Source organism: Vipera berus (assembly GCF_964194415.1).
Source record: "Vipera berus genome assembly, chromosome: 3".
NCBI classification, from domain to species: domain Eukaryota; kingdom Metazoa; phylum Chordata; class Lepidosauria; order Squamata; family Viperidae; genus Vipera; species Vipera berus.
The window spans coordinates 56,410,157-56,436,232 of record NC_138204.1 but is presented as its reverse complement, the minus strand read 5'-3'; the positions used below and the strand labels follow the sequence as shown (position 1 = coordinate 56,436,232).

Genomic DNA, 26,076 nt, shown 5'->3' with positions numbered 1-26,076 from the left:
GGAAAAAGTTTGGGAAGACTTCACTAATCCCTGCAGCCGAGAAACCCAGTTACCTGTTCTCCATTGCCCCTCCCCCTTTACCATTTTTAGCAGCTTATCCTGGTTATCATTGGCCCGGCCAAGCTAACCCCGCAGGCTCCCCTACGTCCGGCCCAGCTTCGATCGTGCCGCCAGCTTAATCCCTCCTCCTTCTCACTTTTGCCCGCAGACTGACCAGCGCCCCCTGCAGGCAGCTCCGCGGGGAGGGGAGGGGAACCTCGCCTTCCACTTTCCCCCCCCCCCCCCACCACCAACTCTTCACCTTCCCGCGCGAGCTCTCGGGAGCATCAACTCCTCGTCTCTATGGTAACCCCCTCCTCCTCCTCCTCCTCCTCGTTCCTCGGAAACCTCGCCTCTTAAAGGAGCCGCGTCCGGAAAGCTGAAACAGCCTCAAGATCAACGGCGGGAAAGGAATATGAGAGATAGACTTGTTCCTACAGAAAACATATGAAAGAATTTTGTTACAAATATGCATAGGTACCTTGATAGAAAAGGTTTGGGATGCTAGTCTTATTTTGAATCTATTGGATAATGGGGTATTATTGTAGATTGTGATGTTAAAGAAACTAATTTGATGTTGAATATAAAAAAGATAGTTTGTTTATTATAGAAGAATGGGTGTCTAAAGTTTCGAATCTTGCAGAGATGTCTAAGATTTTTTGTGTATTTGAAGGATCATTCACAGGAAAGATATGTTTCAGTTTGGAGGAGAAGGATAGATTATATTTAGAACAAATATGGGATTAAAAAGTTCCATTTAGCTTATGAGTAGATTTTAGTAGGATATTGTTATTGGTACTTTGATTGTAGTTATGTTAAAGGGGAGTTAAAGCACATTATGAATTTGGTTAATTGTATATTTGCATAATTTCTATTTAGAATATGATTATTATAACTATAATCCTGTATTTAGCTCTGGGAAGTGGGGGGGGGAAGTGGGTGGTTTTGGGGTGGGGGGGATTTGGGGGTAAAACTTTGTTTTTGTAAAACTTTTCAATAAAAAAAAAGATCAACGTGCAGACCAAAACACCTTCGGAAAAGCCTCGGCGAAGGGCGGGCTAGATCCGACCCGACCAGTTGCTCCATTCCTTCCTCAGTTCGCGTTCCTAGAACCGGAAAGGGGCATCGAAGGAAAGGCGGCGCGGGGAGGGGGGGCATCCGAGCCGGGAGGCCGGGAGGCAGCGCATCTCCTTCGAGGTGCGGAGTTCGAAGGGTTTTTGGGGGAGAGCGCGGGGGCTTGGGAGGACGCGGTGGAGAGCGAGACCAGCCTGGCGGGAGAAGCAGGCAGGGGGGCATTGCATCTGCCCCTCCCAGCTGCGAGGTTCCGCCCTCCCTTTTGGGGAAGGGGTGCTCGGGTTTCACTCCGGGGCGGGCGGCGGCACAAAGGGCAAAGGAGAGCAGGGCCGGCCAGGTTGAGTCTTTGCCTGGAGAAAGTGGACTCGGGGTTGCCTCCAACCGCTTCTCTGCCGTTGCTCTGCTCTGCTCTGCCCTGCCCAGCCGCCACGGGCGTTGCGCCATGCCCTTTCCTTCGGATCGGCTGAGCCTGGCATTGCTCCTGGCTCTGGTGACTCGGCACGGGCTGGCGGCGCCAGTCAGCGCTTGCCATGCTAACGGGAGCCTGTACTTCGTAGGTGAATGGTACTCCCCGGAGAGCGACCACTGCATCCAGTGTGAGTGCACGGCCGAAGGACCAGCTTGCGCCCGCACTGACTGCGCCGCTCTGCCGCCGGCTTGCATTCACGTCAGCCACTATCCGAGCGACTGCTGCCCGCGCTGCGAACGCATCGGCTGTGAGTACCGAGGGCAGGTTTATCAACTGGGCCAGCATTTTCAGGTGAGGAAAGCAAACGAAGACCGGTCGGTGGGGGGTGGTGGGTGGTGGGGGAAATGAAAAACCAACAGGCAACATCAATACCAGGGATGGGTGGGTGGGTGGCCGTCTCCCTGAATGCGCGGACCTCTTTAATCAGGGCTAAAAGTGAAAGCTGCTGACAAATAGTTGAGAAGTTCTTCTATTCCTTGAAGGTCCAAGTTGGGACATTAACAATATAGTCTTGATTTGTTCAGTCCGGGGATAAGACCTGGTTTTCGTGAAGCATAACTGATTATGAAACGGAGACTGAATTGCCACTTCAAGGATTGTCTTACACAGCGTTTTAGAAAGCGATGTGGATGACAAGCACGAGATTAGAAACGGTATGAAGAGGTTTCTTAAAATCAAAATGTTCTGACAGCACAAAAGTAAAATAAGGACTTTTTTGTCTGCAGTACAATTGTCTATTCGACTATCCTCTATTTCTCAGTCCCTACACTAATCGCTTTGGTACCTTCTTTCTGGCTATTGTCTGTCACTGCTAAAATTGTTTGCAATGTACTTTAAGCAGCGAGTTGTCAAGCCAAACAACTTGCTGGCAGGAGGAACTGGGCAATGAGGGAGGGGAAAATATTGTTACCAATAGCTGAATAAACAGATCTACACTGAGATGTTGCAGGTGGAAGATCAAAGCCTGCTCTATGCCTGGGTTCCCTGCACCAGAGAATCACATGAATCATTCCCATGAAGTAAGGGTCAATCCTCAATTGGACAGTGAGCAGTGTGTTTTAACTTTTCTTATTGTGTTTTAACTTATTGTAAGAGTTGTGGGCATTCTGTTTAATCTCTTTTAATTTTTGTATTTTGTCTTTTAACATGCATTGCCCTGTTCACCGCCCTGAGTCCTTCGGGAGAAGGGCGGTATACAAATAAAAATTAATAATGTCCTTGTTGTCTAGCTCAAATTTGCTGAGTGTTCTTAAGAGACATTTTGCAGCAAGCAGATGGGACCTAGCTCACCAAAAATAATCATGTCCCTTCCCATTAATTTTCCTCTCTCTCTTCTTAATGAGTAAGGTTGTGCACACTTGAAAATGATTTGAGAGAAATGCTTTGGATTTCCTGAGTAAGCACCTCCGCCTATTCATTAGAGCAACCACAACATTGTTCATGCTACTGTGCCAACAGAATTGCGTTAAATTCATTAAAGTTAATTCACTTTGAAAAGTGGCATCTTTTTTTTCCAGGCTTGCTGTAACAAGAGAGTGCTTCTTCCCATCATTTGTGAGGCATGAACAACCCTTTTAGAGAGGCCTAAATTTTTGAAGTTTGCCCAGAACTTTTGGGAAATGGGTACAATATTACATGTTTGATGTTTAGTAAAAGTAACAGTGAAGCTGTAACGCCATGCAGTTGTATAAAAGTTGAAATGTTGACAAATAGCTTTTTAAAAAAATGTGGCTACCTGAAGTTATTACATTTTAGTATTACAAGCAACAAGACAAGCAATTTAGGAAGACTTTTTTTTTTTGCTTATCCACACCACCAGAATAGAGCAACATCTTGCCAAATCAGATCTGGAATGCCTTTGGGGATTTTAAAGAAGCCCTGGAAAGCATCTTATATTAAAGGAAACTTTTTTTAACTTTTATGATTCTGATCTTGTCTTTTGGCAATAGGCCTGTGTGACCAACTATAATTATTTCAACAGTTCAATAGAGGTATGAGTTGATATAACTATTTGCTGGTCCAATGGAGAGGGAATTTAATACAGTGAAGAATAATGTGAGGATTTTATCTTTAAGTAAATATGGTAGCTGGCAAAAAGGGGACAAGGGGATTGAGAATAGAGTTAAACTGTTACTTATTTATATTTATTCTTTATCATTAGTTTGGCTTCCCTAACACTAATGGTAGGCTTTGCTACTAGAGATGTAATGAATTGAAAATAACAGTAACATCTTTCTTAAGTATTTAAGTGCAGGTCCTGTCACAGGATTCCTGGAGGGCACCACCTCTATTGTTGTGGATGTGTTTAGTACACCCTGATCTGAAACGCCTTACCACAATCTTTACATGCACAATCAGAAGAGAAACTTGTTAAAAAAAATTTCTAATGTATAAAAATGGTGGCTGGAGGCTAATAGCTCAAGAGATCCTATTGCAGGCTTGCATTTCTTCTAAAACTGAAACCAATCTGAATGGATGGTGCCCTCTGATGGTGTCATCTTATTATTATGAAGTCTATGAAAATGTTGGAAGTGCTACAGTACTGCAGACAAAGGTGGAAATAGTTGCAGAAGGAATCACTTTTGGAGAAGTAATGTCTCTGTCAAATAAATCTTTTGGGCATGTCTTTACCCCACTTGCTTGGATAACAAACTTGCCTTTAAAATTTTTTGCCATAGTACTATTATAACAGATTTGGGCAGAAATATGAAGTTCTTCAGCTGGGAGGATCATAATCATAATAGTAAAGTTGGAAGGGACCTTGGAAGTCATCTAGTCCAACCCCCTGCTCAGGCAGGAAATCCTATACCATTTCAGACAAATGGCTGTCGTCTCTTCTTAAAAACTTCCAGTGTTGGAACATTCACAGCTTCTGGAGGCAGGTTGTTCCACTGGTTAATTGTTCTAACTGTCAGGAAGTTTCTCTTAGTTCTAGGTTGCTTCTCTCCTTGATTAGTTTCCATCCGTTGCTTCTTGTCCTGTCCTCGGGCGCTTTGGAGAATAGCTTGACTCCCAACATGGCAGCATCTTATTCTTAATGCTTTTTAGAAAAACTCTTTCTGGGAGAGGTTTTAGCAGGACCTGAAAAGGGAAGTGTGAGTAAGCAAGAAGGGAGTTGCTTAAGCATGAGATCAATACTGAAATCAGTTGTTCTGTTTGTATCTAAAAAGGCAACCTCTGTCAAGTTTTTGTTTAATGGGGACTAATTAATTTGTCTTGCAAATACTATATGACTGCAGTGATAGTGAACTGTTCACACAGCACTAAGAGAGTCATTGTAGTGAGAGAATGAAGAAAGAAGAGGTAGGCTTGCCCAGAACTCTGCAGTATGACAATGTGACAGTGCAGAAATAAGCTTCAGAATAAGCTTTGTGCCAGTCTGTAAGAATATGTATGTTGCAAAGTATTACACAGGATGGACACAGCTTGGGAATAAAGTCTTCCAATGCTGTTGCGCACATAGAAGAGCGATTGCAAATTGCCACACCACACTGTTCAACCTTTGTTCCCTCACAGCCTTCTGAATGTGAGCAGTGTACTTGTGACTTGGATGGAATTGCCCGCTGCCTAGTAGCAGACTGTGCCCCCCCACCATGTGTCAACCCCATCTATGAGAAAGGCCACTGCTGCCCTATCTGCAAGGAAGGTGAGAAATTAAGGGAAAGGTGTGCCATTGGCAACCTCGGCTCTTTTATGACTCGTGGACTTCAACTCCCAGAATTCCTGAGTCAGCATAGCCGACTCAGGAATTCTGGGAGTTGAAGTCCACGAGTCATAAAAGAGGCAAGGTTGCCTACCCCTGTGCTAGGCTATGGTGCTTGCTTTCCTCTTTGTGGGGTGCCCTAATGAAAATGTAAAGAATGAGTTAGATTCCTGTGGCTAATGTAAATACTATAAAGTTATATTATTATGTTCCAAAATCTGGGAATGCAGGCAGTCTTCACAATTCTTATGACAAACCCATTCTCAGACTTATGACTGCTGCACACGTACACACAGTGGTCACAGGACTGCATCTCGGGCGCTTGACAGCTGGCTTGTATTTATGACCGGTTGCAGCATCCTGTGGATGTATAACTGCAATTTGCATTTTTTTTCCAGTTTGTGGCTTTTTTTGTGTGTGTGTTTTCTGGCAAAAAAAGTCCATTACATACAAATGAATTTGCTTAATGGCCATGTGGTTCACTTAATGGCTATGGTGATTCATTTTGTGAGCATCATAAAAACAGTTGTAAAATTGCGAAAAGGTCACATGGTGAACTGCTTAATGATGTCAACTTACAACCATTAAGTGGCCATTAAGTGAAGACTACCTGTTATTTGCCTTTTCTATGCCACACCTACATAGTACACCCACTTTGTTTCTGATATCTCATGCAAGCCACGTTTGGAAGGTCAATGGCCAAGTGAGAGCAGCCTGATGGCCTCTATGGTTTTCTCTTATCTTCATGGCATATCTTGGTAAAAGATTGAGAAAATACTTTTATTCCTACAGGACCAAATTGCTACGTAGATGGGAGCCAGCACAACATTATTCCCGCTGGAGATAGCGTCTGGGTCGGTCCCTGTATTCGCTGCCGCTGTCACGATGGACAAGATGCTGGCTACTGGGAAGGAAACCACTTAGCTAAATGTGAGCAGCTGGCGGGATGCCGAGTTTCAGATAGACACCATTCCTAACCCCTTTAAATATTAAGTGGTTCCTTAATCACATCTCACAATCTTTTTAAGGGCTAAATTACAAACGAACCCCACCAAGATGCTGTTCTGCCACCTCCAAACTACAATTATCCATTCTAGACCCTGATCAGAATCCAGTTCCCTACTCTTCTGCTCGCTAGGCCTTCTAGGAAAGACCCTTCAGTTGTTGCTGCACTACAATTCCCATCATCCCTTAGCAATGGCTCTCTGGCTAGGGTTGCTGGGTGATATACTTCTGCAATAATTGCAAGACGACAACAATTCCCCCATCCCTGTTCCCCAGTCACATTCCCAATAGCAATCTCTGCTATATTTTATATAGGATTTAACTTTTATGCCTATCTTCTCCTCCCAGAATTCCTGTCAATTCCACTCAAAAGACAGCCTCTTTTGTACACTGTTCTATTGAATAGCTTCATCTGCATGTACTCCTCGACTATATGACAAAAAAGGATCCTTATAAAATAGCTTCCCTTTCCTGTACACTTGAGCAACCATATACATAATTTCCTGGGCCAATTACTTAGTTTCTATCCCATAAAACCAAGATAAGTGTGAGAAAACTCAATGTATTTTGGAAATGTCTTGAATTTGGCCTTGCTAAGAATAAAGAAAAGGAAACTACAGATGAGAAACCTGGTGTCTTCCACAGACTTCAGTAAGCAACATTGTTAGCCATTATAGTAAAAGGCTGAGAATTCTGGGTACTGAAGTCCTGGCATGTCTGAAGAGCACTAGATTAATAAAGACAAAGGTCTGAGCTGCCCCAATCAAGTGTCTCCTACAGAATTCCAGACACAAGGGAGTCTCCAAGTTTTGAAACTTTTACTGAATACAAAAGTCTGATCATAGTGACCAGTGTTGCATTCACCATAGGCTTGAAAAGGGATCAAAACATTCAAATGTACAAAAGTCACCAACACCCGGGCTATTTGACATGCTGATGCCTGGCTTCCAGCCTGGCCCAGCTGTCACCCCAAAGTGGACAGATGCAGGTGATTCTATTTGCCAGGCACCATAACCAGAATGAAGAAACGCCAGCAGCTTCCTAGCTCCAAGTACTAGGTGTGGAACTGCCGCAAACATACCATCAGGGCTGTGACTGAGGGTAGTTTGATAAAAATAAAAGAACGAGTGGTTAAGGGCAAGATGCCTGGCAGAAACTGTAGGGCTGCTAGAATTGCTTGAGGAGTGGAAGTTGGGATGGTAGTGGATCAAGGGAAAACAGGCTGAACTCTACCTTCACGTTATTCCGTTCTATAACAATGGCTATAGGTTCTGCGTGCTTAGGAAAGTGAGAAGCAAGCCCACTTTAGGGTATGTCAAAACCATACATCCATCTATCCACCCTACTAAAAGGTACAACCTCACTACCCATCCAATCTGCTCCACTCAAAGGAAGAAGAGAAATCACAGCTAAGAAAGTCCTGTTGTACCATGCCAGACAGGCTACACATACATTAACCCAGGAAGCACTCAAGTATTCTAATGAGGATTTGTATAAAATACCCCTGTGTACTGGAGCCAGAAAAAAGCAACCAGGATCCAGCAGGGGACAGCACCAAGCCATGAATGGAGGTGGGCAGTGGGCCAGACCCATTAGAGCTTTTACTGGCGATGGAGCTCTCCTCAGTTGTGAACCATCTCTACACCTTGGTCGCTGGCAGTCGTCGTAAGACCAGACTGTGCCTGGAAGAAAGGCTCAAAAGGCAGTAGTCTTTCAGTCTGTGAGAAGAAGCAAACAGCTACCGTGCTCTTGGAATCTTTCAGGGACACAGCCTTGCAAAAAGTTCAGGGAGAGGATGGTCACTGCCAGAGATAAAGGGAAGGGTAAAAGCCCTAACCAAGGCTTCTCCGCTCTCGGGGCCTTCCTCAGCAATCAGGGCTTCCCTCTGCCCAAAATTGAAACACTGGACCAAGCATATAACACACATTCATTCTCCAATCTGAAGGGCACTGCGGAGAACTGACTAGTGTTAAGGAGCTGGTCTTCAGCCAAAGGCAAGGACAAGACAAAGGTGTGTCCAGAGCCTTTCCCTTTTTCCCATGAAGGAGGCAAACAGGTCGTCCCAGTCAGGACACAGTCCTCTGAACCAGTCAGGGCTGAGATCCATGTTGCTCCTCATGCATGGGACCGTGAGCAGGGCCAAGCAGCAGAGTCAACCCCGCGAGGGGCGTGGCGGCGGTCGGCCAATATCCACAGTTACATTGGTGTACATGGGACGGCGAAACATCTCCACGAGGCGGTACTGAAGTGAACCAATGCCATCACGTTTCATGGTCACCTTGGTATTCTGGATTTTGGTGAACCTGCCACAAGAACAAAACAGAACTTCATATTTCACCTATATTTTACCGTTTACTTTGGCACAGGGTAAAACAACAATCCCTCAAATGAATGGAATAAAGATTAAATAGAACATTACATCATTTGTAGGATTCTGATCAGTGCATTACATAACATTACATAAATTAATGAATAATGCAGTATTCTCTGTAGTTTCCACCAGAATGCATTTGTTATTCCACAAGTTCTACACAGGGCTGCCAAAACTAAATTATATTATCTGAATGCATGGGGACAGAATCACTATCCAAAACTCTCCATGGAGCCCACAACATTCAGAAATAGTTTATACAAGAATCTTCCTCAAATTACGTACCCTGATTGGAATTCTTGGTGAAATAGTTGGCAAGGGAACAGTGAAAACAGATTATATTTAAAGATTAAGGTTGACAGGATCCTGCTTCACTTATCAAATAAACAAAGAGAAACCTATGTAAATCAATATCAAATATATACCACACTACTTATCCCACATTGCCTATGCTCTATATCAGCAGTCTCCAATCTTTCTGGCTCCACGGACCAACAGCAGCGGTGACAGGGGATGGTTTTGTACGCACAATTTAATCTCACAGATGCGCAAATGAAGCTTCGTGTATTTGCCCACCAGACCAGTTTCCAATGGGCCACAGACCAGTACCAGGCTGCGAACAGGGACTGAGGACCCCTGCTCTATAGTACAGAAGTCCCCAAACGTTTGGGCACCAGGGACCAGTTCTGTGGAGAAAGGTTTTTCCGTGGATCGGAGGGGACGTGGTTTTGTGTGCTGCCTGCATCCCGCGGATGGGGCTTTGCTTGTTTGTGCAGACTGGTTGCTGGCAGGCCGCAGCCCGGTACTGGTCCACGGACCAGGAATTGGGGACCCCTGATATATAGGGCAGTGAGTCCAAACACTTTTATCCTTTCCTGCATCAGTAGACCATAGTTTTAACCTAGCCATTGATACATGCATAGGAGTAAGAGGCAAATGAGAGTAGAGTGAGAAAAAGAAGACTGGACAGCATGAAATTCCCCTCAGAGTCGTGTTAGGGCAGGGAAGTACCATCTAAGACTCAAGGATATAACTTCATACCTCCTTCCAAAGTTTTCAGCAAATTCTATTTTTCAATGTTGATAGAAGGGGGAACTATTAAATATAAGAGGATCAAATATTGGTTTTATTTAATTATTTAATCAAATTTATTTCCCGTTTCCCACCCACTTCTTTATCTTAGTTTCCTTAATTTTAAGGAATCTTACATTGTGGCCTCAACTTTCTTTTCAAAAGCTATGGTCTTTGTCCTCTTCTCACAAAATAGTCTGTACTCCTCTGCTACAAGAAGAAACATAAAAATGTGTACAGCATATAATTTATCATTGACAGGTTAATCTCCCAAACCTCCACTAGATGGTCTGGAAGGTTACTTTTGCAACAGAATGTTGATTTGCAGTCTGTGGATTGAGAATATGACGAAAGCTATGAGGATTAGATAGAAAGCTAACACAGATACATTCTTACCGTTGGGGATTTGGTTCATTATGTCGATCACGCTCATGCTTGATCATGCGATAGCGCCCGATGCGAGCATCAGGACGTGATACTTTCATGCCATTAAGTGAGATCCTATGCAAAATAAAGTATAGGACAGAGGTTAGCAAAACAGTGAGTTTTAAACAAGCCTTTAAAATAATGGAATTTGCCTAAACCTTCTCTATTCTTCCTCACCACATTCCTGGCTTTCATGGATTGATAAAGGACAAAAATGTAATTATAGAAAGTTCAGTACACATAACATTTGTTGCCATTTGCAGAACCATCCTATCCAGCAAAAGAATACTGACCAGTCCAAATATTCTATGTATATCAACCCCTAGAGCACGGCTCTGTGCTAGGCTGCAGCCTGTTTGGAACTGGACCATTGAAGTGATGGGCGAGTGCACATGCATGCGTGTGTGTGCATGAAGTTGCATGTGTAAAACTGGTGCGCGCAGGAAACCATCCCCCTCTTTCCCCCTGCCCCGCCAGCAACAGTTCACTGAGCTAGAAAGGTTGGAGAGCGCTGCTGTAGATGCTATATGGAAAAATGGATTACACAGTTTATGCCATCAACCCACAGAGAACAAGTACTGGATGAGCTAAACCCAAATGAAGTCTCTCACATACCTGTTAAAGATGTCATCATCTTCTCCACCCCAGCCCCAGTACTCATTAGGGAAGCCATTAATCTTCAGAAACTGTGTCTTGCTTAGGCCAGAGACTCCTCCAAAGTAGCCAGAGTATGGTAACCTGTAGGGGACAAGCAAGAGAGATAAGATCAATCAAACTAGAAACAAGTTCAGAACCATAGATCTAGATGGTCTAGAGAAAGCCTGTTGTAGATTAAGCGCTGATTTATAAATCATTTGTGTGATGTCACTTATTGTTCCTACAGTATCATGCGCTCTCTAAATCCTGTCCAATTTCTCACCATATTAATTGGACTTCCCAGATTCTATCTAATAAGTCCAGGATCATATTCTTTTTTCTTACTTATTTTCAATGTTCTGGAAATACTGATAAGGCGGCTTACAATATGAAATATTCACTCCAGCCTACGTTTTTACATCACTAGTACATAGATCCATGCCTGATAACAGAATTTTCAGAAAGGGACAGGTATTATGTATATGCATTTGTGTCTTTGTGTGTATTAAACAAAAACAAATTCAGATTCTGCTTCTTCCTTTATTCTTGAGTCTAAACATTTTGAAGAGCCTCTGTTATCTCAGGAATAACCAGAGTGCATAGAACTACAGTACATCTATCTGCAAATTCCAGTTAAGAATTTCATCTGAATGAAATCCCAAAGAGCTGGTTTTGAAATTTATTAACAAACAGATGGGACAGGTCAAGTTATGAGTATGTTATACTATACTGTGCCAATAGCATACTGACACTCCAATCCAAATAAAACTTTGAGTCCATTTGGCAAGGAAATTCCCAATCCATTTACTCACCGGAAACCAAACTTATCCATGGCAACAGCAAAGTGCCGAGGCTGGTCATAACAGCGATAAAGATTCCGGTCATCCATGGGCACAAGATCAACATCACTGAATATGAAGCAGTCATAGCTCTCATTGTCTCTTAAGGCTTCCAGGAAGCCCACATTCAACAGCTTGGCTCGGTTAAACGTGTCTTCACCAAACTATTTGGAAACATCATGAATGACAGGATAACCCCAAACAACATATACCCTATGATACTTACATTATATTTTTGGACTGAACTTAAATTATTTTCTGCATTGTAAAGAAATTTACAATTATTGAATTTCTGTGTATGACTCTAAATCCTCACCACTCATCAGACAACAGCTTTAATTTGGCATTCCATACTTGACTAAAAATAAAACATCATGACCATCCCTAATCCATAATGTAATATACTATTGCTTTCCCAGTATGTTGGAAGCTATTACTTTTTCACTGGGAGTAGCCCCACTCCCTTGAAGCCACATGTCAGTGAGGGCCAGAAATAATCATGAGCACAACCACCCACTCTTCTTTTGACATTCATTTTTGGACTTTCCCTCTCTCTCAGCTCCTCCATAAAGTGAGGAAACTGCCAGGGTAAATAGAGTGTGTGTGTTTGTCTGTGTGTAAGTAACAGTGTGTGTGTAAGTAAGTAATTGTGTGTGTGTGTGTGTGTGTGTGTGTGTGTGTGTGTGAGAGAGAGAGAGAGAGAGAGAGAGAGAGAGAGAGAGAGAGAGAGAGAGAGAGAGAGAGAGAGAGAGAGAGAGAGAGAGAGAGAGAGAGAGAGAGAAATTAAGTTAAGGTTATCAGCCTTACTAGACAGACCAGACAGGAAACATACCCAGATAAACTAATTCCACTTCATCATAAGTTTATATTAACAAAATGTTTCAAGTCTGAAAGTATTTTTCTCACCCATCCATTTTACAGCCCAAAAAACTAGGGAGGGTCTCCTTTGAGGTTCTTGCCCTGCCCATATTCCTGCTGCAAGCTAAGCTGCCTTTTATCTGTCTGTTCCCTTGGCTATATCTCATTGCCCTTGTCTCCCAAGGTCATCCTCACATGCCATTCCAAGGCTGCAAACTGCTAGAAACCAGCAAGTCCTGCTCTACTGCTGGTTAAGATAGAAAGGCTATTTCCAAGTTTAATCAAGTTTTTCTCATATGACATCACTCTATCGTAACTATCTCACTTATTTCCCCTCAGATTGCTGCAACAGGGTTATCGTTCTCTTTACCTGATTTACCTGATTAATAATGTAGATTCCATAGGACACCTTCTGACGTCGTAGGATTGGATGCAAATAGTGCAGCCAGTATTTGAGGTGATGCTCGCGGTGGCGGAAAGGTATGAGGATGGCCACCTTCTGCCGAGGCACACAGTCCAGGGGTGAATACTTGCCACCCTCCTGAACATCTGGGTTTTCCCGCTGTACTCTTTCCATGCTCATGGGAGAGCTAAATTCAATAAGGAGTCGGCCCACTGAAGAAGAAAGGATTCAGTTATAAATGCTTCAGTTAGCCAACTCCAGAAGAGGAGCTTACGGTTCTCAGTATGTACCTGCCACTTCCATTAATCAAGACGAGAGGCGACTGTCCCAAAAAGCTCGGCGAAGGAACTTAAAAGCCAAACACATAATGCACTAAGGCAGACATGTCAAACACAAGGCCCGGGGGCCGGATCCGGCCCACGAAGTGGTTTCATGTGGCCCCCGAAGCCATCCTGGAAACAGTGAGGGAACGGCCCCCACTGCCTTGGCTCTGGCCCAGAGACCCTCCTTCTGCCAGAGACCCTCAGATCTGTCCCCACTCCTGCCCAGGCCCCCATAGGCACCCTTGTTGCGAACGATGTAGAGCTGGCCATGCCCACCCAGTAGGCCATATGCACTCTGGCCACGCCCACCCAGTAGGCCATGCCCACCCAGGCCACACCCACCCGGCCCCTTGAGGGCAACCACAATGCTGATGCGGCCCTCAATGAAATTGAGTTTGACACCCCTGCACTAAGGCATGTAGTTCAAGCCAGTGACATAATATGCACCATCATTTAATCACACAAATGACACTGATTGTGGAATCTGCATCAGTCATGTCTAATTCAAATTGTGGAGTTTGCATGATGATGTCATGATGCATACAATGTTAGTTCATACACATATACGTTCTGCAAATTTCCCTTATGTATAATTGGGGCTTCAAAGAAGCAAGAGCACAATCAACCCACTTGCCCAAATATGTCTTGGTATCTATATTTTTATCTAGGTAACCCAACTGCAAGATGCCCAAGCAATGACTCACAGTTGCCCTGAGAACTGAAAGCAGCACTAGGCATAAGTACAATTGCTTCCATCTAGAGCTGACATGTCAAACTCGCGACGTCACATGACGTCGCACAACGTATCGGGATGGTTTTGCCATTGCCGGCAATGGGGTGGGCGTGGCTTCTGGATGACGCGTCCGGCCCGCAGGCCGGCAGTTTGACATCCAAGATCTAGATCATGTAAAGAAAAATGCTTTTTTCCTTATCTTCTCCCAAGAGGATCGAGCTGGGGTGATCAGAGGAGTGGAAACTACCATACTCTTCCTTCTCCATTATGCCAGAATTCTAGCAAATTCTCATTTAGCATCTTTTCTGAATAAACCCCTGAATGGTTCTGGTATCCTTCAGAGAATGTTGAGTTAGCTAATTTGAGATTACAGATGGGTGGGAATCTCATTCTAGAGCAACAGTTGCAATTTGATAAAGGCACACCCATTTAGCAGCCAAAGGTGATAAGTACAAATGCTGGCTATTATCTGCAGCTGAAAATGTGAAATGCTACGGCCTCCCAATTAAAAAGACAATTTACTTTTAAGCAGAGGATCAGCAGCTTGTATTACAGTGCTTAAGTGATCTGCACAGATGCTTAAAACATTTCCCTAATTATTTGTAATCCATACAGAGATCCTTACAGCACGCACTAGGAAACACCTGTTTTATCATCCAACTTACATCAAACTTTACTGAATTATATTAGTCTGACTTATTAGGATGGCTTTGAGTCCTACTTGAAAATATGGCAAGCACTTGGAAGAAAAAAACCCACTAAGATAACTCTATGCTTGCAGTCTGCTTTGAGTTCCTAGAAGGATGAGAATTCAAGAGAAAAAAACATCTAAAAGACAACTCTGATGAAATTAATTTGGTTTTACCACCGCCTTGTACATTTTAATATACCTTGGCGCAGACTACAGCAAATTAAATTTTTATGGAAGGGAGTTAGCCAAAAGATGTGGGCAGGCAAGAATTTAGAGCTATGCTAAAATGGGGAACAGGGTGTTCAAGGTAAAAATAAAACTGATTTATCTCACGTATTTTCCATTGTATCCTATTGAAAGGATTGGATTATTTATCCAATTCCATTGGCAATACTGTGCAGATTCTATCTTATAGCTCCCTTCCTGCGTCTGAAGTCAAATATCACTTTTCAGCAAGACGGGATGCTGAGATTCAAGAAAAATAGGGATAAGCAGAACAGCATTATGCTTAACCACACAGTGCTGGATCCTCACTGCAGGCTTTCATTCAAGACAAGATACAAACCAGGCAGGGTTCATTTGTAACCTCACCGAGACCAGGTGGCATCTCTGGGCAGGGTGGTAAGGGCTTCTCAGTGACGGTGTGGTTGCTCCCAACAGACTTGACACTTGGAGCCAGGAGCTCAGAGCCCAGAGGCCCAGCAGTACTATTAGGCCGGGAGACATTGGCATAGGGCAGAGAGCGGGAAGAATTGCGTATGTTGAAGCGGCTGAAAAAGTCCAAGCGCTGGGCGTAGACATCAAAATAGAGAATCATGATGATAAGGAAGTGCAGTAAACATAGGAGAAGTACAGCTTTGCAAATCCTCTCGAGGGTCACTCCCACCAACAATCTGCTCATCTTCTGGACACAGGCTGGTCAGCATCAGGAGAGCACAGCATCGGCAGCTCAGGTCCAAACACCAAGCCTGTGGGGGAACAAATGCATTTTTTATGTCAAAAGCTAGTAGGCCCCTCGTGTCCTGCAGAATGACTATGCATGGTTATGCTACGCATATGGATTCTAATCTAACAGATAAGCTCTTTCAATTTACTAGCCATCTCCCTTTAGTCTATAGACAACATTGGCAGCTGGGCAGAAACTAAGCTCAGCTGAAAGTGCAAAAGTAACAAGGCTGCAGGATTGGCTTTTACCTAGAAGACATATCCAAGGAGTCATTAGTAAAATAGGAGGTAGTTTCCCACTTATTGCAATTAGTATCTCAATTATTTTCTCCTTAATAGCTATTTATAGGAGAGAGCTATTTTGAATGCTGAAAAGGACAACCTTAAGAATCCCCCCGAGGAAATACAGAAATATGGACATTGTCGCTCTTCCTCAGGAAGTAGAACTTCCCTGCCTCTCCAGTGACAACTGAGTTGCATTCAGTTACATTCATTTCCTACCACCTCATAGTTCCCATTATAAACTCTCCAACCCTTTTCTGTCTGTGGTCTATTGAAAGAGCCATTTGCGCTTTCAAAGGCCTGAGTCACACAAAAATCCACAGAAAGACAACCTAGAGCAGTCAACCATATCTACCGGTATATCCTTCAACCAAAAAGGATCCATAGCATTTGGAGTTGGAAGGAAGCAATTTGCAACAGGAGTCTTATGTAAGAGGAGCTGTTCCATTCTCATTTCCCGTATTTCAATATCCTGAGCTGCAAGTACTTCATTTTTACAGAGAGAGAGAAAAAGAAAAGGATAAGCTGAAACTGAGGCTCAATTGAATGCGCCTGGATAAATATATATATACTGTATTATTTGTATCTAGTCGCCCAGCTGGATTTCATGGCTAAGGTAGGACTAGAACTCCCAGTCTCCGGCTTTCTAACTTGGTGCTTTAACCACGAGACAAAAATTATCTCTCTTATCTTATTATTACATTCTCCTTTCTCTTTCATTTAATTTGCAAGATAATAGTAAAAAAAAGCAGAGAGAAAGAACATAAGACACAGGCTCCATTTTTCAGTGATGAATTGGATGCTTCTACGCATAGTGTACTGGTTGTTACTGTTGCTCAATTTTCAATTCTTATTCAATGTAATGGAGTTTTTATGTACAAATCTAATTTAAAAATGAATAAATAATGTGTAGGAGGTTTGCTTAAGGATTATGATTTGCAATGTGGGTCACCCTCTAAATAATACACTTCTTTGTCCCTCTTTGACTTCTGATCATACTAGGAGGCATGAAGAAGTTCTGCTTATTCTGAGATTAAGAAAGAAGTCTCCATAATGGTCAAGTGCATTCAGTAACAAAATTCTAGTGAAGTTTTACTGGATTTACAATTATAGTGAAAAAGAATGGAATTTTCAAATATAATCTCACTGATACTGATTTGAAGGCAAAATAAAACAGTCTCTGATTTCAAGCTAAGCATACAGTTAAGTTAAACCAAATGCCTGGCTGTGTGCCCAGCAAATGCTCAGCCCCCAGTTTTAAAAGCCCTATAACACTATTTCCCCTCTTTTTTGAGTTTATTCTGTGGGAATAAGAGGACAGAACATCTCCTACAACTGAGCAGGAGGACCATAAGGTTGAGGTCTTATTAGAACAGGGACTATCACCTTCAAAAGGAATAAGATTCTCAAAGAGGTTGGAAGCCAAGTTCTAACAGGAAAAAGACCATCAGGTGTAGAGAGAAATAAAGGCTAAGCCAGAATCCCATAGGACAAGAAAGCAGAGAAGCAACATGTTATTGCTAAAAGCAATCCACAGCAATTAATGGACTGACTGGAGAAAAGTGAGAGATAAAACAAAGAAGAGAAAGATGAAGTTGACAAACTGATCAGATTCAGAACAGAAGATTTCCCCCACCCTGGATACCAGCAGAGATGGTGAGAAGAAAGCTCAGCTGTTGGAGATCCTGTCAACGATGTGCAAAGGCTGGCTGAGAAAGAAGCAGGAAGCGACCAAGAGGAAGCACTGCAGCAGCTGTGATGTGGAGCTCACTCAGATGAGGGAATGTCATAATTAATTCATGATAATAATAATGTCCTCCCACCAAATACAAGAACATTAGCCTCACTCTTAGTGTTCAGAAAGCTTTTCCAAAATGTGGCTTTTAAAATATGCATTTAGAGCGAAGGTGACGATGAGAGATATGCCTGAGTTGAGATGAATCTGGCTGTTTGGTGTTAGGTTATGTTATTACCACATTTAATCTAAATTGACAGCAATTATTATTATTGATATGTCTAATAATTGAGACATATTTTGTCTTGTATGTTAGGCTGTAAGACCCTTATATAATACGATTGAAGCAGCATACGTGCACTTGTAGTAAAATAATCATAAAAATAAGTAGCATAAAATATCTATATTTCTTCTCCTAGACTTCCCATATTGTTTATCCATTGTGCTGGGCTTTTTGAGAGTAACAGGAAACCTGGTTGTCATTTGAGGATGCTTGGCTTGGCCTATAAAGGAGAGAAAAAAAGAGTGGGTGTGAGAAGGCTGTTTTCCAGGTAGAAGTGGAAGGACTACAGAGGGGCCCTCTTATTCATAACTGGGATTCTGAAAATCTTCTTCACTGATGCCAGAGCTTTATAGATCTATTCAGCTTCAGAAAGTACAAGAGGGTGGAAGAATTGTGCCAGATCAAGTGGTCAACCATGCAGGCTATAAAAGAGGCTGTGCAACTGAAGAAAGGCTCTCCATTGCCCAAAGTGGAATATTTAAGCTTGTGATAGAATGGAGCAATTTCCAAGCAACCTGGGGAAAGGGCAGTTCTACTGAATGCCCACATGGCCTTTGGAACACAGAAACAGCCATTGTTCTAAAGAGTGTTGATCCTCAGTGGTCTCTCCTTGGTTTTTTAAGGAGCTCTAGCAAAGGAAGTGAGTGAAGAGGGTTCTAGAGTGAAATTTGTGGAAGATGAGAAGCAAATAAGACTTGACATGGGCATGAGATCAAGAAGGAATTATTTCTCCACACTTACTGCATGGGTAGAAGAATGTCATCCAGCTGTACAGTTTAAAATGATCCATTTCTTTCTTGAAAGAAATTGTCCAGAACCAAATCAGTGCAAGTTGTGATCTCTGGCCATTCATTTCATGGATAAAACTACCCATATAGTATCTGCTGCACATTGGATGAAAGCATTCAAAGAGATGGCAGGGGCAATACCTTGCAATGTTATTTGAGAAGTTACGAGCATGTGACTTCTGACTTACTTACGTGTAGAGAATAAGGAAAGTGACCTTAATAGGGATATGCAGGGACTATTGCCTAGGAAAAGTGGGCTGAAGAATACTGAAGTCCAAAATAGCTAGATAACATTTGGAAAATGTTCAGGCAAATGTCTTCACTAATTAAATGGACTATGAAGAGGAGGACTATCAGACTTGCAAAGACTCTGTTATAAAGCCAATCTCAATAAAAGTAGTTTTAATTTTCTTAAGGAGTTGACTTCCTAGTCCAGGGGTAGGCAACCTCGGCTCTTTTATGACTCATGGACTTCAACTCCCAGAATTCCTGAGCCAGCCATGCTGGCTCAGGAATTCTGGGAGTTGAAGACCATGAGTCATAAAAGAGCCGAGGTTGCCTACCCCTGTCCTAGTCTGATCCATCTTGTGGGGCTGATAGCATGTGACTCAAATCACATTGGTCAACCATCCTTGATTTTACTAGCTGACACTCTTAATCAAAGTATCCTTCTGGACCACCTATAGGGATCGAGAATTGGAGGCATTATCCTAAAATGGCTTCATTCTTCCTGAGTAGGTTCCAGTTGACCAACATTGGAGTAGGGAAACTAGTTATTACTCAGGGCTTGGTCCTCTTCCTCATCCTGTTGAACATGTATATGAAACAACAGGGAAAGGTCACTTCCCAATTCAGGATAAGGTATCATCAGTATGTATAATATATCCAGTAATACATGTTCACCCTTGGCCTAAATATCTATCTTGTATAGATTTTTGCCTACCCAACCTGAAGTCACAGAATGGCTGCCGAAGGAACCCACTCTTAAGTGATGCAAATGGAGGAAACAGAAGGCAGGGATATTTTGTGAGGGGTTTCCTTATCTGGAATAAGGTAACTCTCACAGTCTTGGCTTTTCAGAAGCTTGTAAAAATCTGGCTGTTCTGGCAGACCTTTGGGATTTGAGTCCCATAGAGCTTCTGGTGTCAGAAATATATGCTTTAATATAAATATATATTGTATTTCTGTAGTTGAACTTGTTACTATTGCATTGGCTGTGGCTGTGGCTTTTAATATACAGATGAAATATCTTACTAAAGTGGTTTATAAACAAATTAATCAAAATAAATAACCAACCTTTAGTTCAGGCAAAAATTGTCTAATTTCAAAGCATTTAATTAATCAATCAAGCAGGTGCCTGTGCACTATACTTAATTACCACCATTTTGCAATATTTTTTAAAATATTCCTGACAAATAATAGACAACTTTTTAATTTGTTTTCCTACTGAAAAAGAGTGAGATTATTTCCCCATTAATTCTTAGGATTTTACAAATGTTTTTGGCAATGATTTCTGTGAGCCTTAAAAAAAGGTTCCAGAGATCACATTCAGACTAAAAAATGGCCACTTACATGATTATAAATACAACAGAAGGACTGACAGAAATGTATCTTATATCTTCAGTGTCACAAGCCCCTTCCTACCATTGTTTCTGGTCTCAGACTTCTTTTAGATCCCGATTTAATGAAACACCCCCAAGGATAAAGAGAATAGTATCAACTTCAAGGAGCAATGAAGCATTTGGCAGCAATAACCAGTCAACTGTCTTACTCACCAATATATTTCACTCAACTAAGAACTGCTCAAGAACAAAAGGCAACCATATTTTGATAAATGGAGGATGGGGGAGATAAGAACCTTCTGTAAGTTTTCAGCTTTTTAATATTAGATGCTGTTGCCTTAATGTCCATCAATTCAACCACTCTCTTGCACTACATGTGGAAAGGGCTGCACTCTAAGAAAAAGCAGACCGCTGAAAGTATCATATCAGCATCATGACCAAGCAGCTACTGTAAGCTATTGGACCAATGCTTACCCACAATGCTTTTCAGTTTGCCAGGTTGCACTTTGTCCCTTCTAGAGGAACATACTGGTTTCTCAGCCACTAAATGACACATCCAGAAAGGCAAATCTTACCAAAATCCTATTATACAAGCAAGGCCATTTTAACCTACACTATTAGATGAAATGGTGAATAAAAATGCATCTAGATGTTTCCGCCTTCATTTTTATTTTTCTAATTAATTATGTAATTATATGTTCCAATACAAAAATGAAGCAAAGGCAAGTTGTGAAAAATACAGGACACTGTCTTTGAAGGTTTTTTTTTTTTGCATAATTAACAATCCACTAATGGAATTGCGCTGTTACTTGGCTGCTCCTGAGTTCTGAATAATTTAGCTGGAAACTCAGCTTTCTCTTCTGTACAATGACAGAAGAAAGGCTCCAATAACTACATGACATACAGAAATATTCAGGTGTTACTATAAAGCTGAAAATCGTTATGAGTCAATGATGTTCCTTGAAAACCGACTTGACATATATGCTTCAAGTTACCAAGACGGGCATGGTACCTTTTGAAAGCAGATAGTTATAAAAGTAGGGAAATAAGCCATTATATACAAGTAGCTGTAAGAAGTCACAAGTAGTGCAGAGCTCTCTGATTTTCAAACATCTACTTTCCTAGACTAAGAACACAGCACTCTTAAGAAAATCTATTCAGACTTGGCACTCCAGCCCTGTAACCCTTTTCCATATCAGCTGTTAAGGGGTACAAAATAATTTGGCTTGGGAGAAACCCAGAATCACGCGGCAACACGGAGAAAGATAAACTGCTACCAGCCAAGTGCTTAAAGTACATTGATTCAAATTCCAGCAGCAAGGCCACTCTGTAATACAATAGGCAACCTGGTAAACAGAGCCCCATGCTGTATGTTGTTTTTTCCTTTCTTATCTTCACTAGTAAAACCATCTGCTCCTTGCCTTTTTTTAACAGACAGGCTAGTGTGTTTATCCAGAAAATCAGAGGCAGAACCTCGAAATCCTCTCTATCAGGTATCCATAAGGAAAAGGACCCTAAAAGAAATCTTGTCAGGGAGGGGGGAAGAGGAAAAGAAAGATGCTCGCCTTATGGGTACCAAAGCTCACCCAGGGACAGCCCAGACACAACTCCAGCCATTCTTGATTACAAGGAGCAACTTGGGGGCTTGTGCAGAAGCCATCTTGAGGGAGGGGGGGGGGGGAAACGAGGCTGGTTGGGGGAGGGGCTCAACTCCGAGCATCCTAGAGATACACACTTACAGATACAAGCACACCTTTTTTTTTCTCCCACTCTTTCCCAAGCGCCCACACGTTATCTGCCTGTAAACATCCTTCAGGGCACAAGTAGGTACCCGGCTTCTCCCGTTTGCACTGCACAAAGTCAAGAACTTGCAACCCACCTACGCCCTGTAAGGCACCTACGCATCAAAACCCCAAGTCCGCCCACAGCCGGTCACTTTACTCAATTGAGGATCACAAGAAGATAGCCTACTAAAAACAGTGCCCAGGCACGGAGGAGGTGCCAGCCTGGGATGCCAGCCTCCTTTAGAATGGGAAGGAGGAATCCACGCCACCGTTTGATGTTGCCCCCCCCCCGAGAGACAGACATGAGACAAGGAACACACCCAATCCCCCCCCCCCGCCTCGACGACAACAAAAGGAGGGTGGCGGACCAGAAAGAAAAGGGCAAGGTCTCCGCCCCACTCCTCCTCCTCCTCCTCCTCCCGCCGGGCTTTCCTCCGTTCTGCCCTGGATTTTCCCTCTTCCCCTTCAACCTGCGGGAGACTCGGGTTTTTCTCCCTGGCCTCGTTCGCTCCCGCTCACCGTCTGCTCGATCCTGGCCGTGCTGGATGCTCTTGGTGCCGGCAAGTCTTTAGGCGCCCGGGCCGGGCGGCTCAGGGGGTCGGCGCGGCGATTCCCCCCGGCCCCAGCCCAGCCCGGCCCGGCTTCACGCCGAGCGGTTTCTCAGCCACCAGTAAGGGCGACCCCTGCGCGCCATCGCGGGCAGCACAGCGGAGCTAAGGCGGCAGGCAGACCGACTGATGGCCGGACCGAGTTGCGGGGATCAGGCCTGCTTTGGGCGCGCCAGCAGCTCCGCCTCTTTGCCCGCTCAGCACCGCCCCTGCCAGCCGTTCTGTCGAGCCTGCTCTTTTTCATCAGCCCCGTTTAGTTCATCCGACGGGGAGGGAGGTGGGGGCTGAGGCGCTGCTTCGAGGAGTCACGTGGCGGAAGATGGTGGCGCATCTTCGAGACTCGTGGGAATCCGGACTCTTTTTTGAGACGAGCAGAATCCCGGTCGCAGGAGTCTCGTTCACCAAGGAGAAAAAGATTTGTGGGAGACCCCCCCCCCGTACCCTTCTGCCTCTCTTTACCATTCTGGTATTCATATACATCTGGCGAGCTTCCCCCCCCCCAATACACACACACCATATCTAGAGCAGCGTTTCCCAACCTTAGGAACCTGAAGATGCGTGGACTTCAACTCCCAGAATTCCCCAGCCAGCTATGCTGGCTGGGGAATTCTGGGAGTTGAAGTCCACGCATCTTCAAGTTCCTAAGGTTGGGAAACGCTGATCTAGAGAATTCAACCCTACATGAAACTGTAGAACTTCATGGCATATCAAAAAGCAATCCAGGATGAGTTTAGCTTCAGGGAAAAACGCGTTTTATTGATTTCAACGTAGCCCCAACTCTTCAGGCTAGTAATAAAAAGGAATTCCTTCCCCCCCCACACACACACACAAATCAAGTGTAAACCTCCCAAAATGAACAACTATGTCTTAACAAATCTCTACTGAAACACTTTAGGCATTCTGTTGGCAAATCATGGGCCCCTATTTCTGGAGAGAGGTAGCTAAAGCTACAATGATGTTGCCAAATTAGAAACAAGGAGATTTAGTGTGGTATTCTGAAATAAGTGATCTTTTGTATATATGTAGAAACACACCGAATTAATATTTCACATGAAATAGTTATCTTTCTTTCCAGTTTGTATAATCTTGGTTGCCTGGTTTATCTGTCATAGTTGTTTTCTGACTCAAAACAGATCTGTATTTTGACCCATGACAACTTACATTGGCATTCTTCACTATTCTTTTTATGCTGATAATGCATCTTACTAACTTGTTCCTGCTAGCATATTTTAGCTTGAAAGTGGTGTTAACAAGCCAACAGAAGTTCAGTAAAGGAACGACTGGATCTTCCAGCCTGGAGTTTGGAAGAATTAAGAAGACACTCACAAACTTTATAGGAAAGTGAGAAAGAAACCAAGATGTTCTAATATAGTACTAGCAAAGTTCAGCTTTCAAAGAACCAGGTTGGTGCAGAGGCTAAACTGATGGATATAAGACCAGAGAGACCAATTTCAAACCTATGATTAGATATGAAAGGTCACTGGGTCTTGGTGATTGGGCAAGAAGTTTTCTTTCAACTCAACCTACCCTGTAAAAGTGCTACCGGTATGGTTGGATGCTGTTGTGTAAATCCAACCTAAATAAAGGGATGCTTGGGCTAATCATTTGGATAATTAAAACTATTATGAGGCATAATCCGAATTTCAAAGTATGAATAGAATATTGATATGCCCAGTAATTTGTTTTCCATAGTGCTGAGGTCATAAGAGCTTTCCTTGACTTTTCTTCTTGGAAACTGCAATCACACACTCTGTATTGAGATGCTATGCTTTCCCATCTGATCCAGTTCAGTTTTCACATTTTGTCTTTATTCCCACAGTTCAGTTTGATATATGATATATCGCTTCAATTGTATCTCTATAATAGCTCTTAACAGTACTTCAGGATTAGAGACATGGGATCATGTATTTCCAGTGAAAAGGGATAAATCTGTTATAAGATATAGCTGAGAAAGAAGAATATATTTGATCTGGGGGCGGGGGGAATCAAACAGTAAGCTCTCACTAGTTCTGTCTTTCCTCCACCGTGAAACCAGCAAATCAACCATTTCTTAATCAAACAGCCTGAATCTTTAACAATAGCAGGTAGACTTGCTTTCAGTTTCTGCAGCCTTCCTATAACATATTTAAAGACCATCAACCTTTAATCCTCAATCCCCTTTTATAAAATCTGAGAGTCAACTGAGAATCTTGAAAAATAGCACATTTCTGTAACCTTAGATGCACTCGTGACCTCTCGTCTGGACTACTGCAATGCTCTTTAGATGGGGCTACCCTTGAAAACCACTCGGAGGCTCCAACTGGTACAGAATGCAGCCGCGAGAGTTGTGTTGGGAGTCTCCCGATACTGCCATGTTACACCTCTATTCCGTGAGCTGCATTGGCTCCCAGTTATCCTCCGGGTAAGATTCAAGGTGCTCGTAATGGTTTTCAAAGCCCTACATGGCATGGGTCCGGAGTACCTTAGGAATCACCTGCTGCCAGCGTCAACGGCCCTCCATCCAGTGCGCTCCCACAGAGAGGGCCTCCTCAGGGTGCCGCCGTTCGGAGAATGCTGTCTGGTGGCTCCCAGGGGGAGGGCCTTCTCTGTGGGCGCGCCTGACCTATGGAACCGTTTACTGGTTGAGCTCCGGATGGCTCCCGACCTTCGCTCCTTCCGACGCGACCTAAAAACACATCTGTTTAAGCAATCCGGTCTGGTCTGATGGGTTCTTTTGTAATTATTATCTTAAGGTAACTATCTTCTACATTTGGGCTAAATTAGGGTTTAATTTATTTTCAACATCTATATTTGTACATTCTATTATTTATGTCACTGTTCACCGCCCTGAGTCCTTAGGGAGAAGGGCGGTATACAAATCAAATAAATAAATAAATAAATATTGTTCCAAGATGGGTGTCACATTGATGAGAAACTATAAAATTCTGAAGTGATTAGTATAATTCCTAAAATATGAAATGTTTGCTATTCTCATCTATATTATTGCCATCCTTATTTTTCATCTGTCAAACTGTATTTACTTAAATAAATATATATGCTATTTGTATTGAGCAAATTAAGGCAAAGTTTTTTTTTATTAAAGAGTTTTACAAAAACAAGATTTTACAATATATCCCCAAATCCCCCCCACCCCAAACCCACCCACTTCCCCCCCCACTTCCCAGAGCTAAATACAGGATTATAGTTATAATAATCATATTCTAAATAAAAAATTATACATAATATACAATTAACCAAATTCATAATGTGCTTTAACTCCCCTTTAACATAAATACATACAAAGTACCAACAATCAATAACAATATCCCTTTAAAATCTACTCATAAGCTAAATGGAACTTTTTAGTCCCATATTTATTCTGAATATAATCTATCCATCTCCTCCAAACTGAAATATATCTTTCCTGTGAATGATCTTTCAAGTAAGCAGAAATTAAGGCAAAGTTGAT

The 26,076-nt window shown here is 42.8% G+C and overlaps 2 protein-coding genes across 4 annotated transcripts; one reads left to right on the top strand and one right to left on the bottom strand.

The window, feature by feature from the left end:
* Nucleotides 1–1,555: 1,555 nt before the first annotated feature.
* LOC308665187 (von Willebrand factor C domain-containing protein 2-like) lies at nucleotides 1,556–6,945 on the top strand (the record flags this gene model as incomplete). The annotated part of the gene is made up of 3 exons (XM_081322890.1): nucleotides 1,556–1,873; nucleotides 5,099–5,228; nucleotides 6,078–6,945. The coding sequence occupies 3 exons, from the start codon at nucleotides 1,556–1,558 to the stop codon at nucleotides 6,260–6,262; spliced, it is 633 nt and encodes a 210-aa protein (XP_081179016.1). The 3' UTR covers nucleotides 6,263–6,945.
* A 146-nt stretch (nucleotides 6,946–7,091) lies between these two features.
* On the bottom strand, nucleotides 7,092–18,070 carry B4GALT2 (beta-1,4-galactosyltransferase 2). 3 transcript variants are annotated; one of them, XR_014025833.1, is made up of 9 exons: nucleotides 16,224–18,070; nucleotides 15,233–15,609; nucleotides 12,871–13,106; nucleotides 11,607–11,797; nucleotides 10,774–10,896; nucleotides 10,129–10,233; nucleotides 9,870–9,942; nucleotides 9,703–9,756; nucleotides 8,455–8,593 (listed from the first exon to the last, which is right to left on the bottom strand). XR_014025833.1 is itself a non-coding variant. In XM_081322889.1 (7 exons), exons 2-7 carry the CDS (start codon nucleotides 15,540–15,542, stop codon nucleotides 8,443–8,445), a joined length of 1,116 nt encoding a protein of 371 aa, XP_081179015.1. In that variant the 5' UTR covers nucleotides 15,543–15,609; nucleotides 16,224–18,070; the 3' UTR covers nucleotides 7,092–8,442. The 3 variants fall into 3 exon arrangements, 1 of the variants encoding a protein (XP_081179015.1); XR_014025834.1 differs by having other exon boundaries at nucleotides 9,870–9,939; XM_081322889.1 differs by lacking the exons at nucleotides 9,703–9,756; nucleotides 9,870–9,942 and having other exon boundaries at nucleotides 7,092–8,593.
* Between the last annotated feature and the right edge of the window lie 8,006 nt (nucleotides 18,071–26,076).

Excerpts from the sequence above, each read along its gene's own strand:
- B4GALT2 (XM_081322889.1), bottom strand. The coding sequence starts at position 15,542 with ATGAGCAGATTGTTGGTGGGAGTGACCCTCGAGAGGATTTGCAAAGCT. Across the intron at positions 10,897-11,606 it reads ATGGATAAGTTTGGTTTCCG|GTTACCATACTCTGGCTACT; the intron begins GTGAGTAAATGG and ends TGTCCCCTACAG. Across the intron at positions 8,594-10,128 it reads AATGAACCAAATCCCCAACG|GTTCACCAAAATCCAGAATA; the intron begins GTAAGAATGTAT and ends TTCTTGTGGCAG.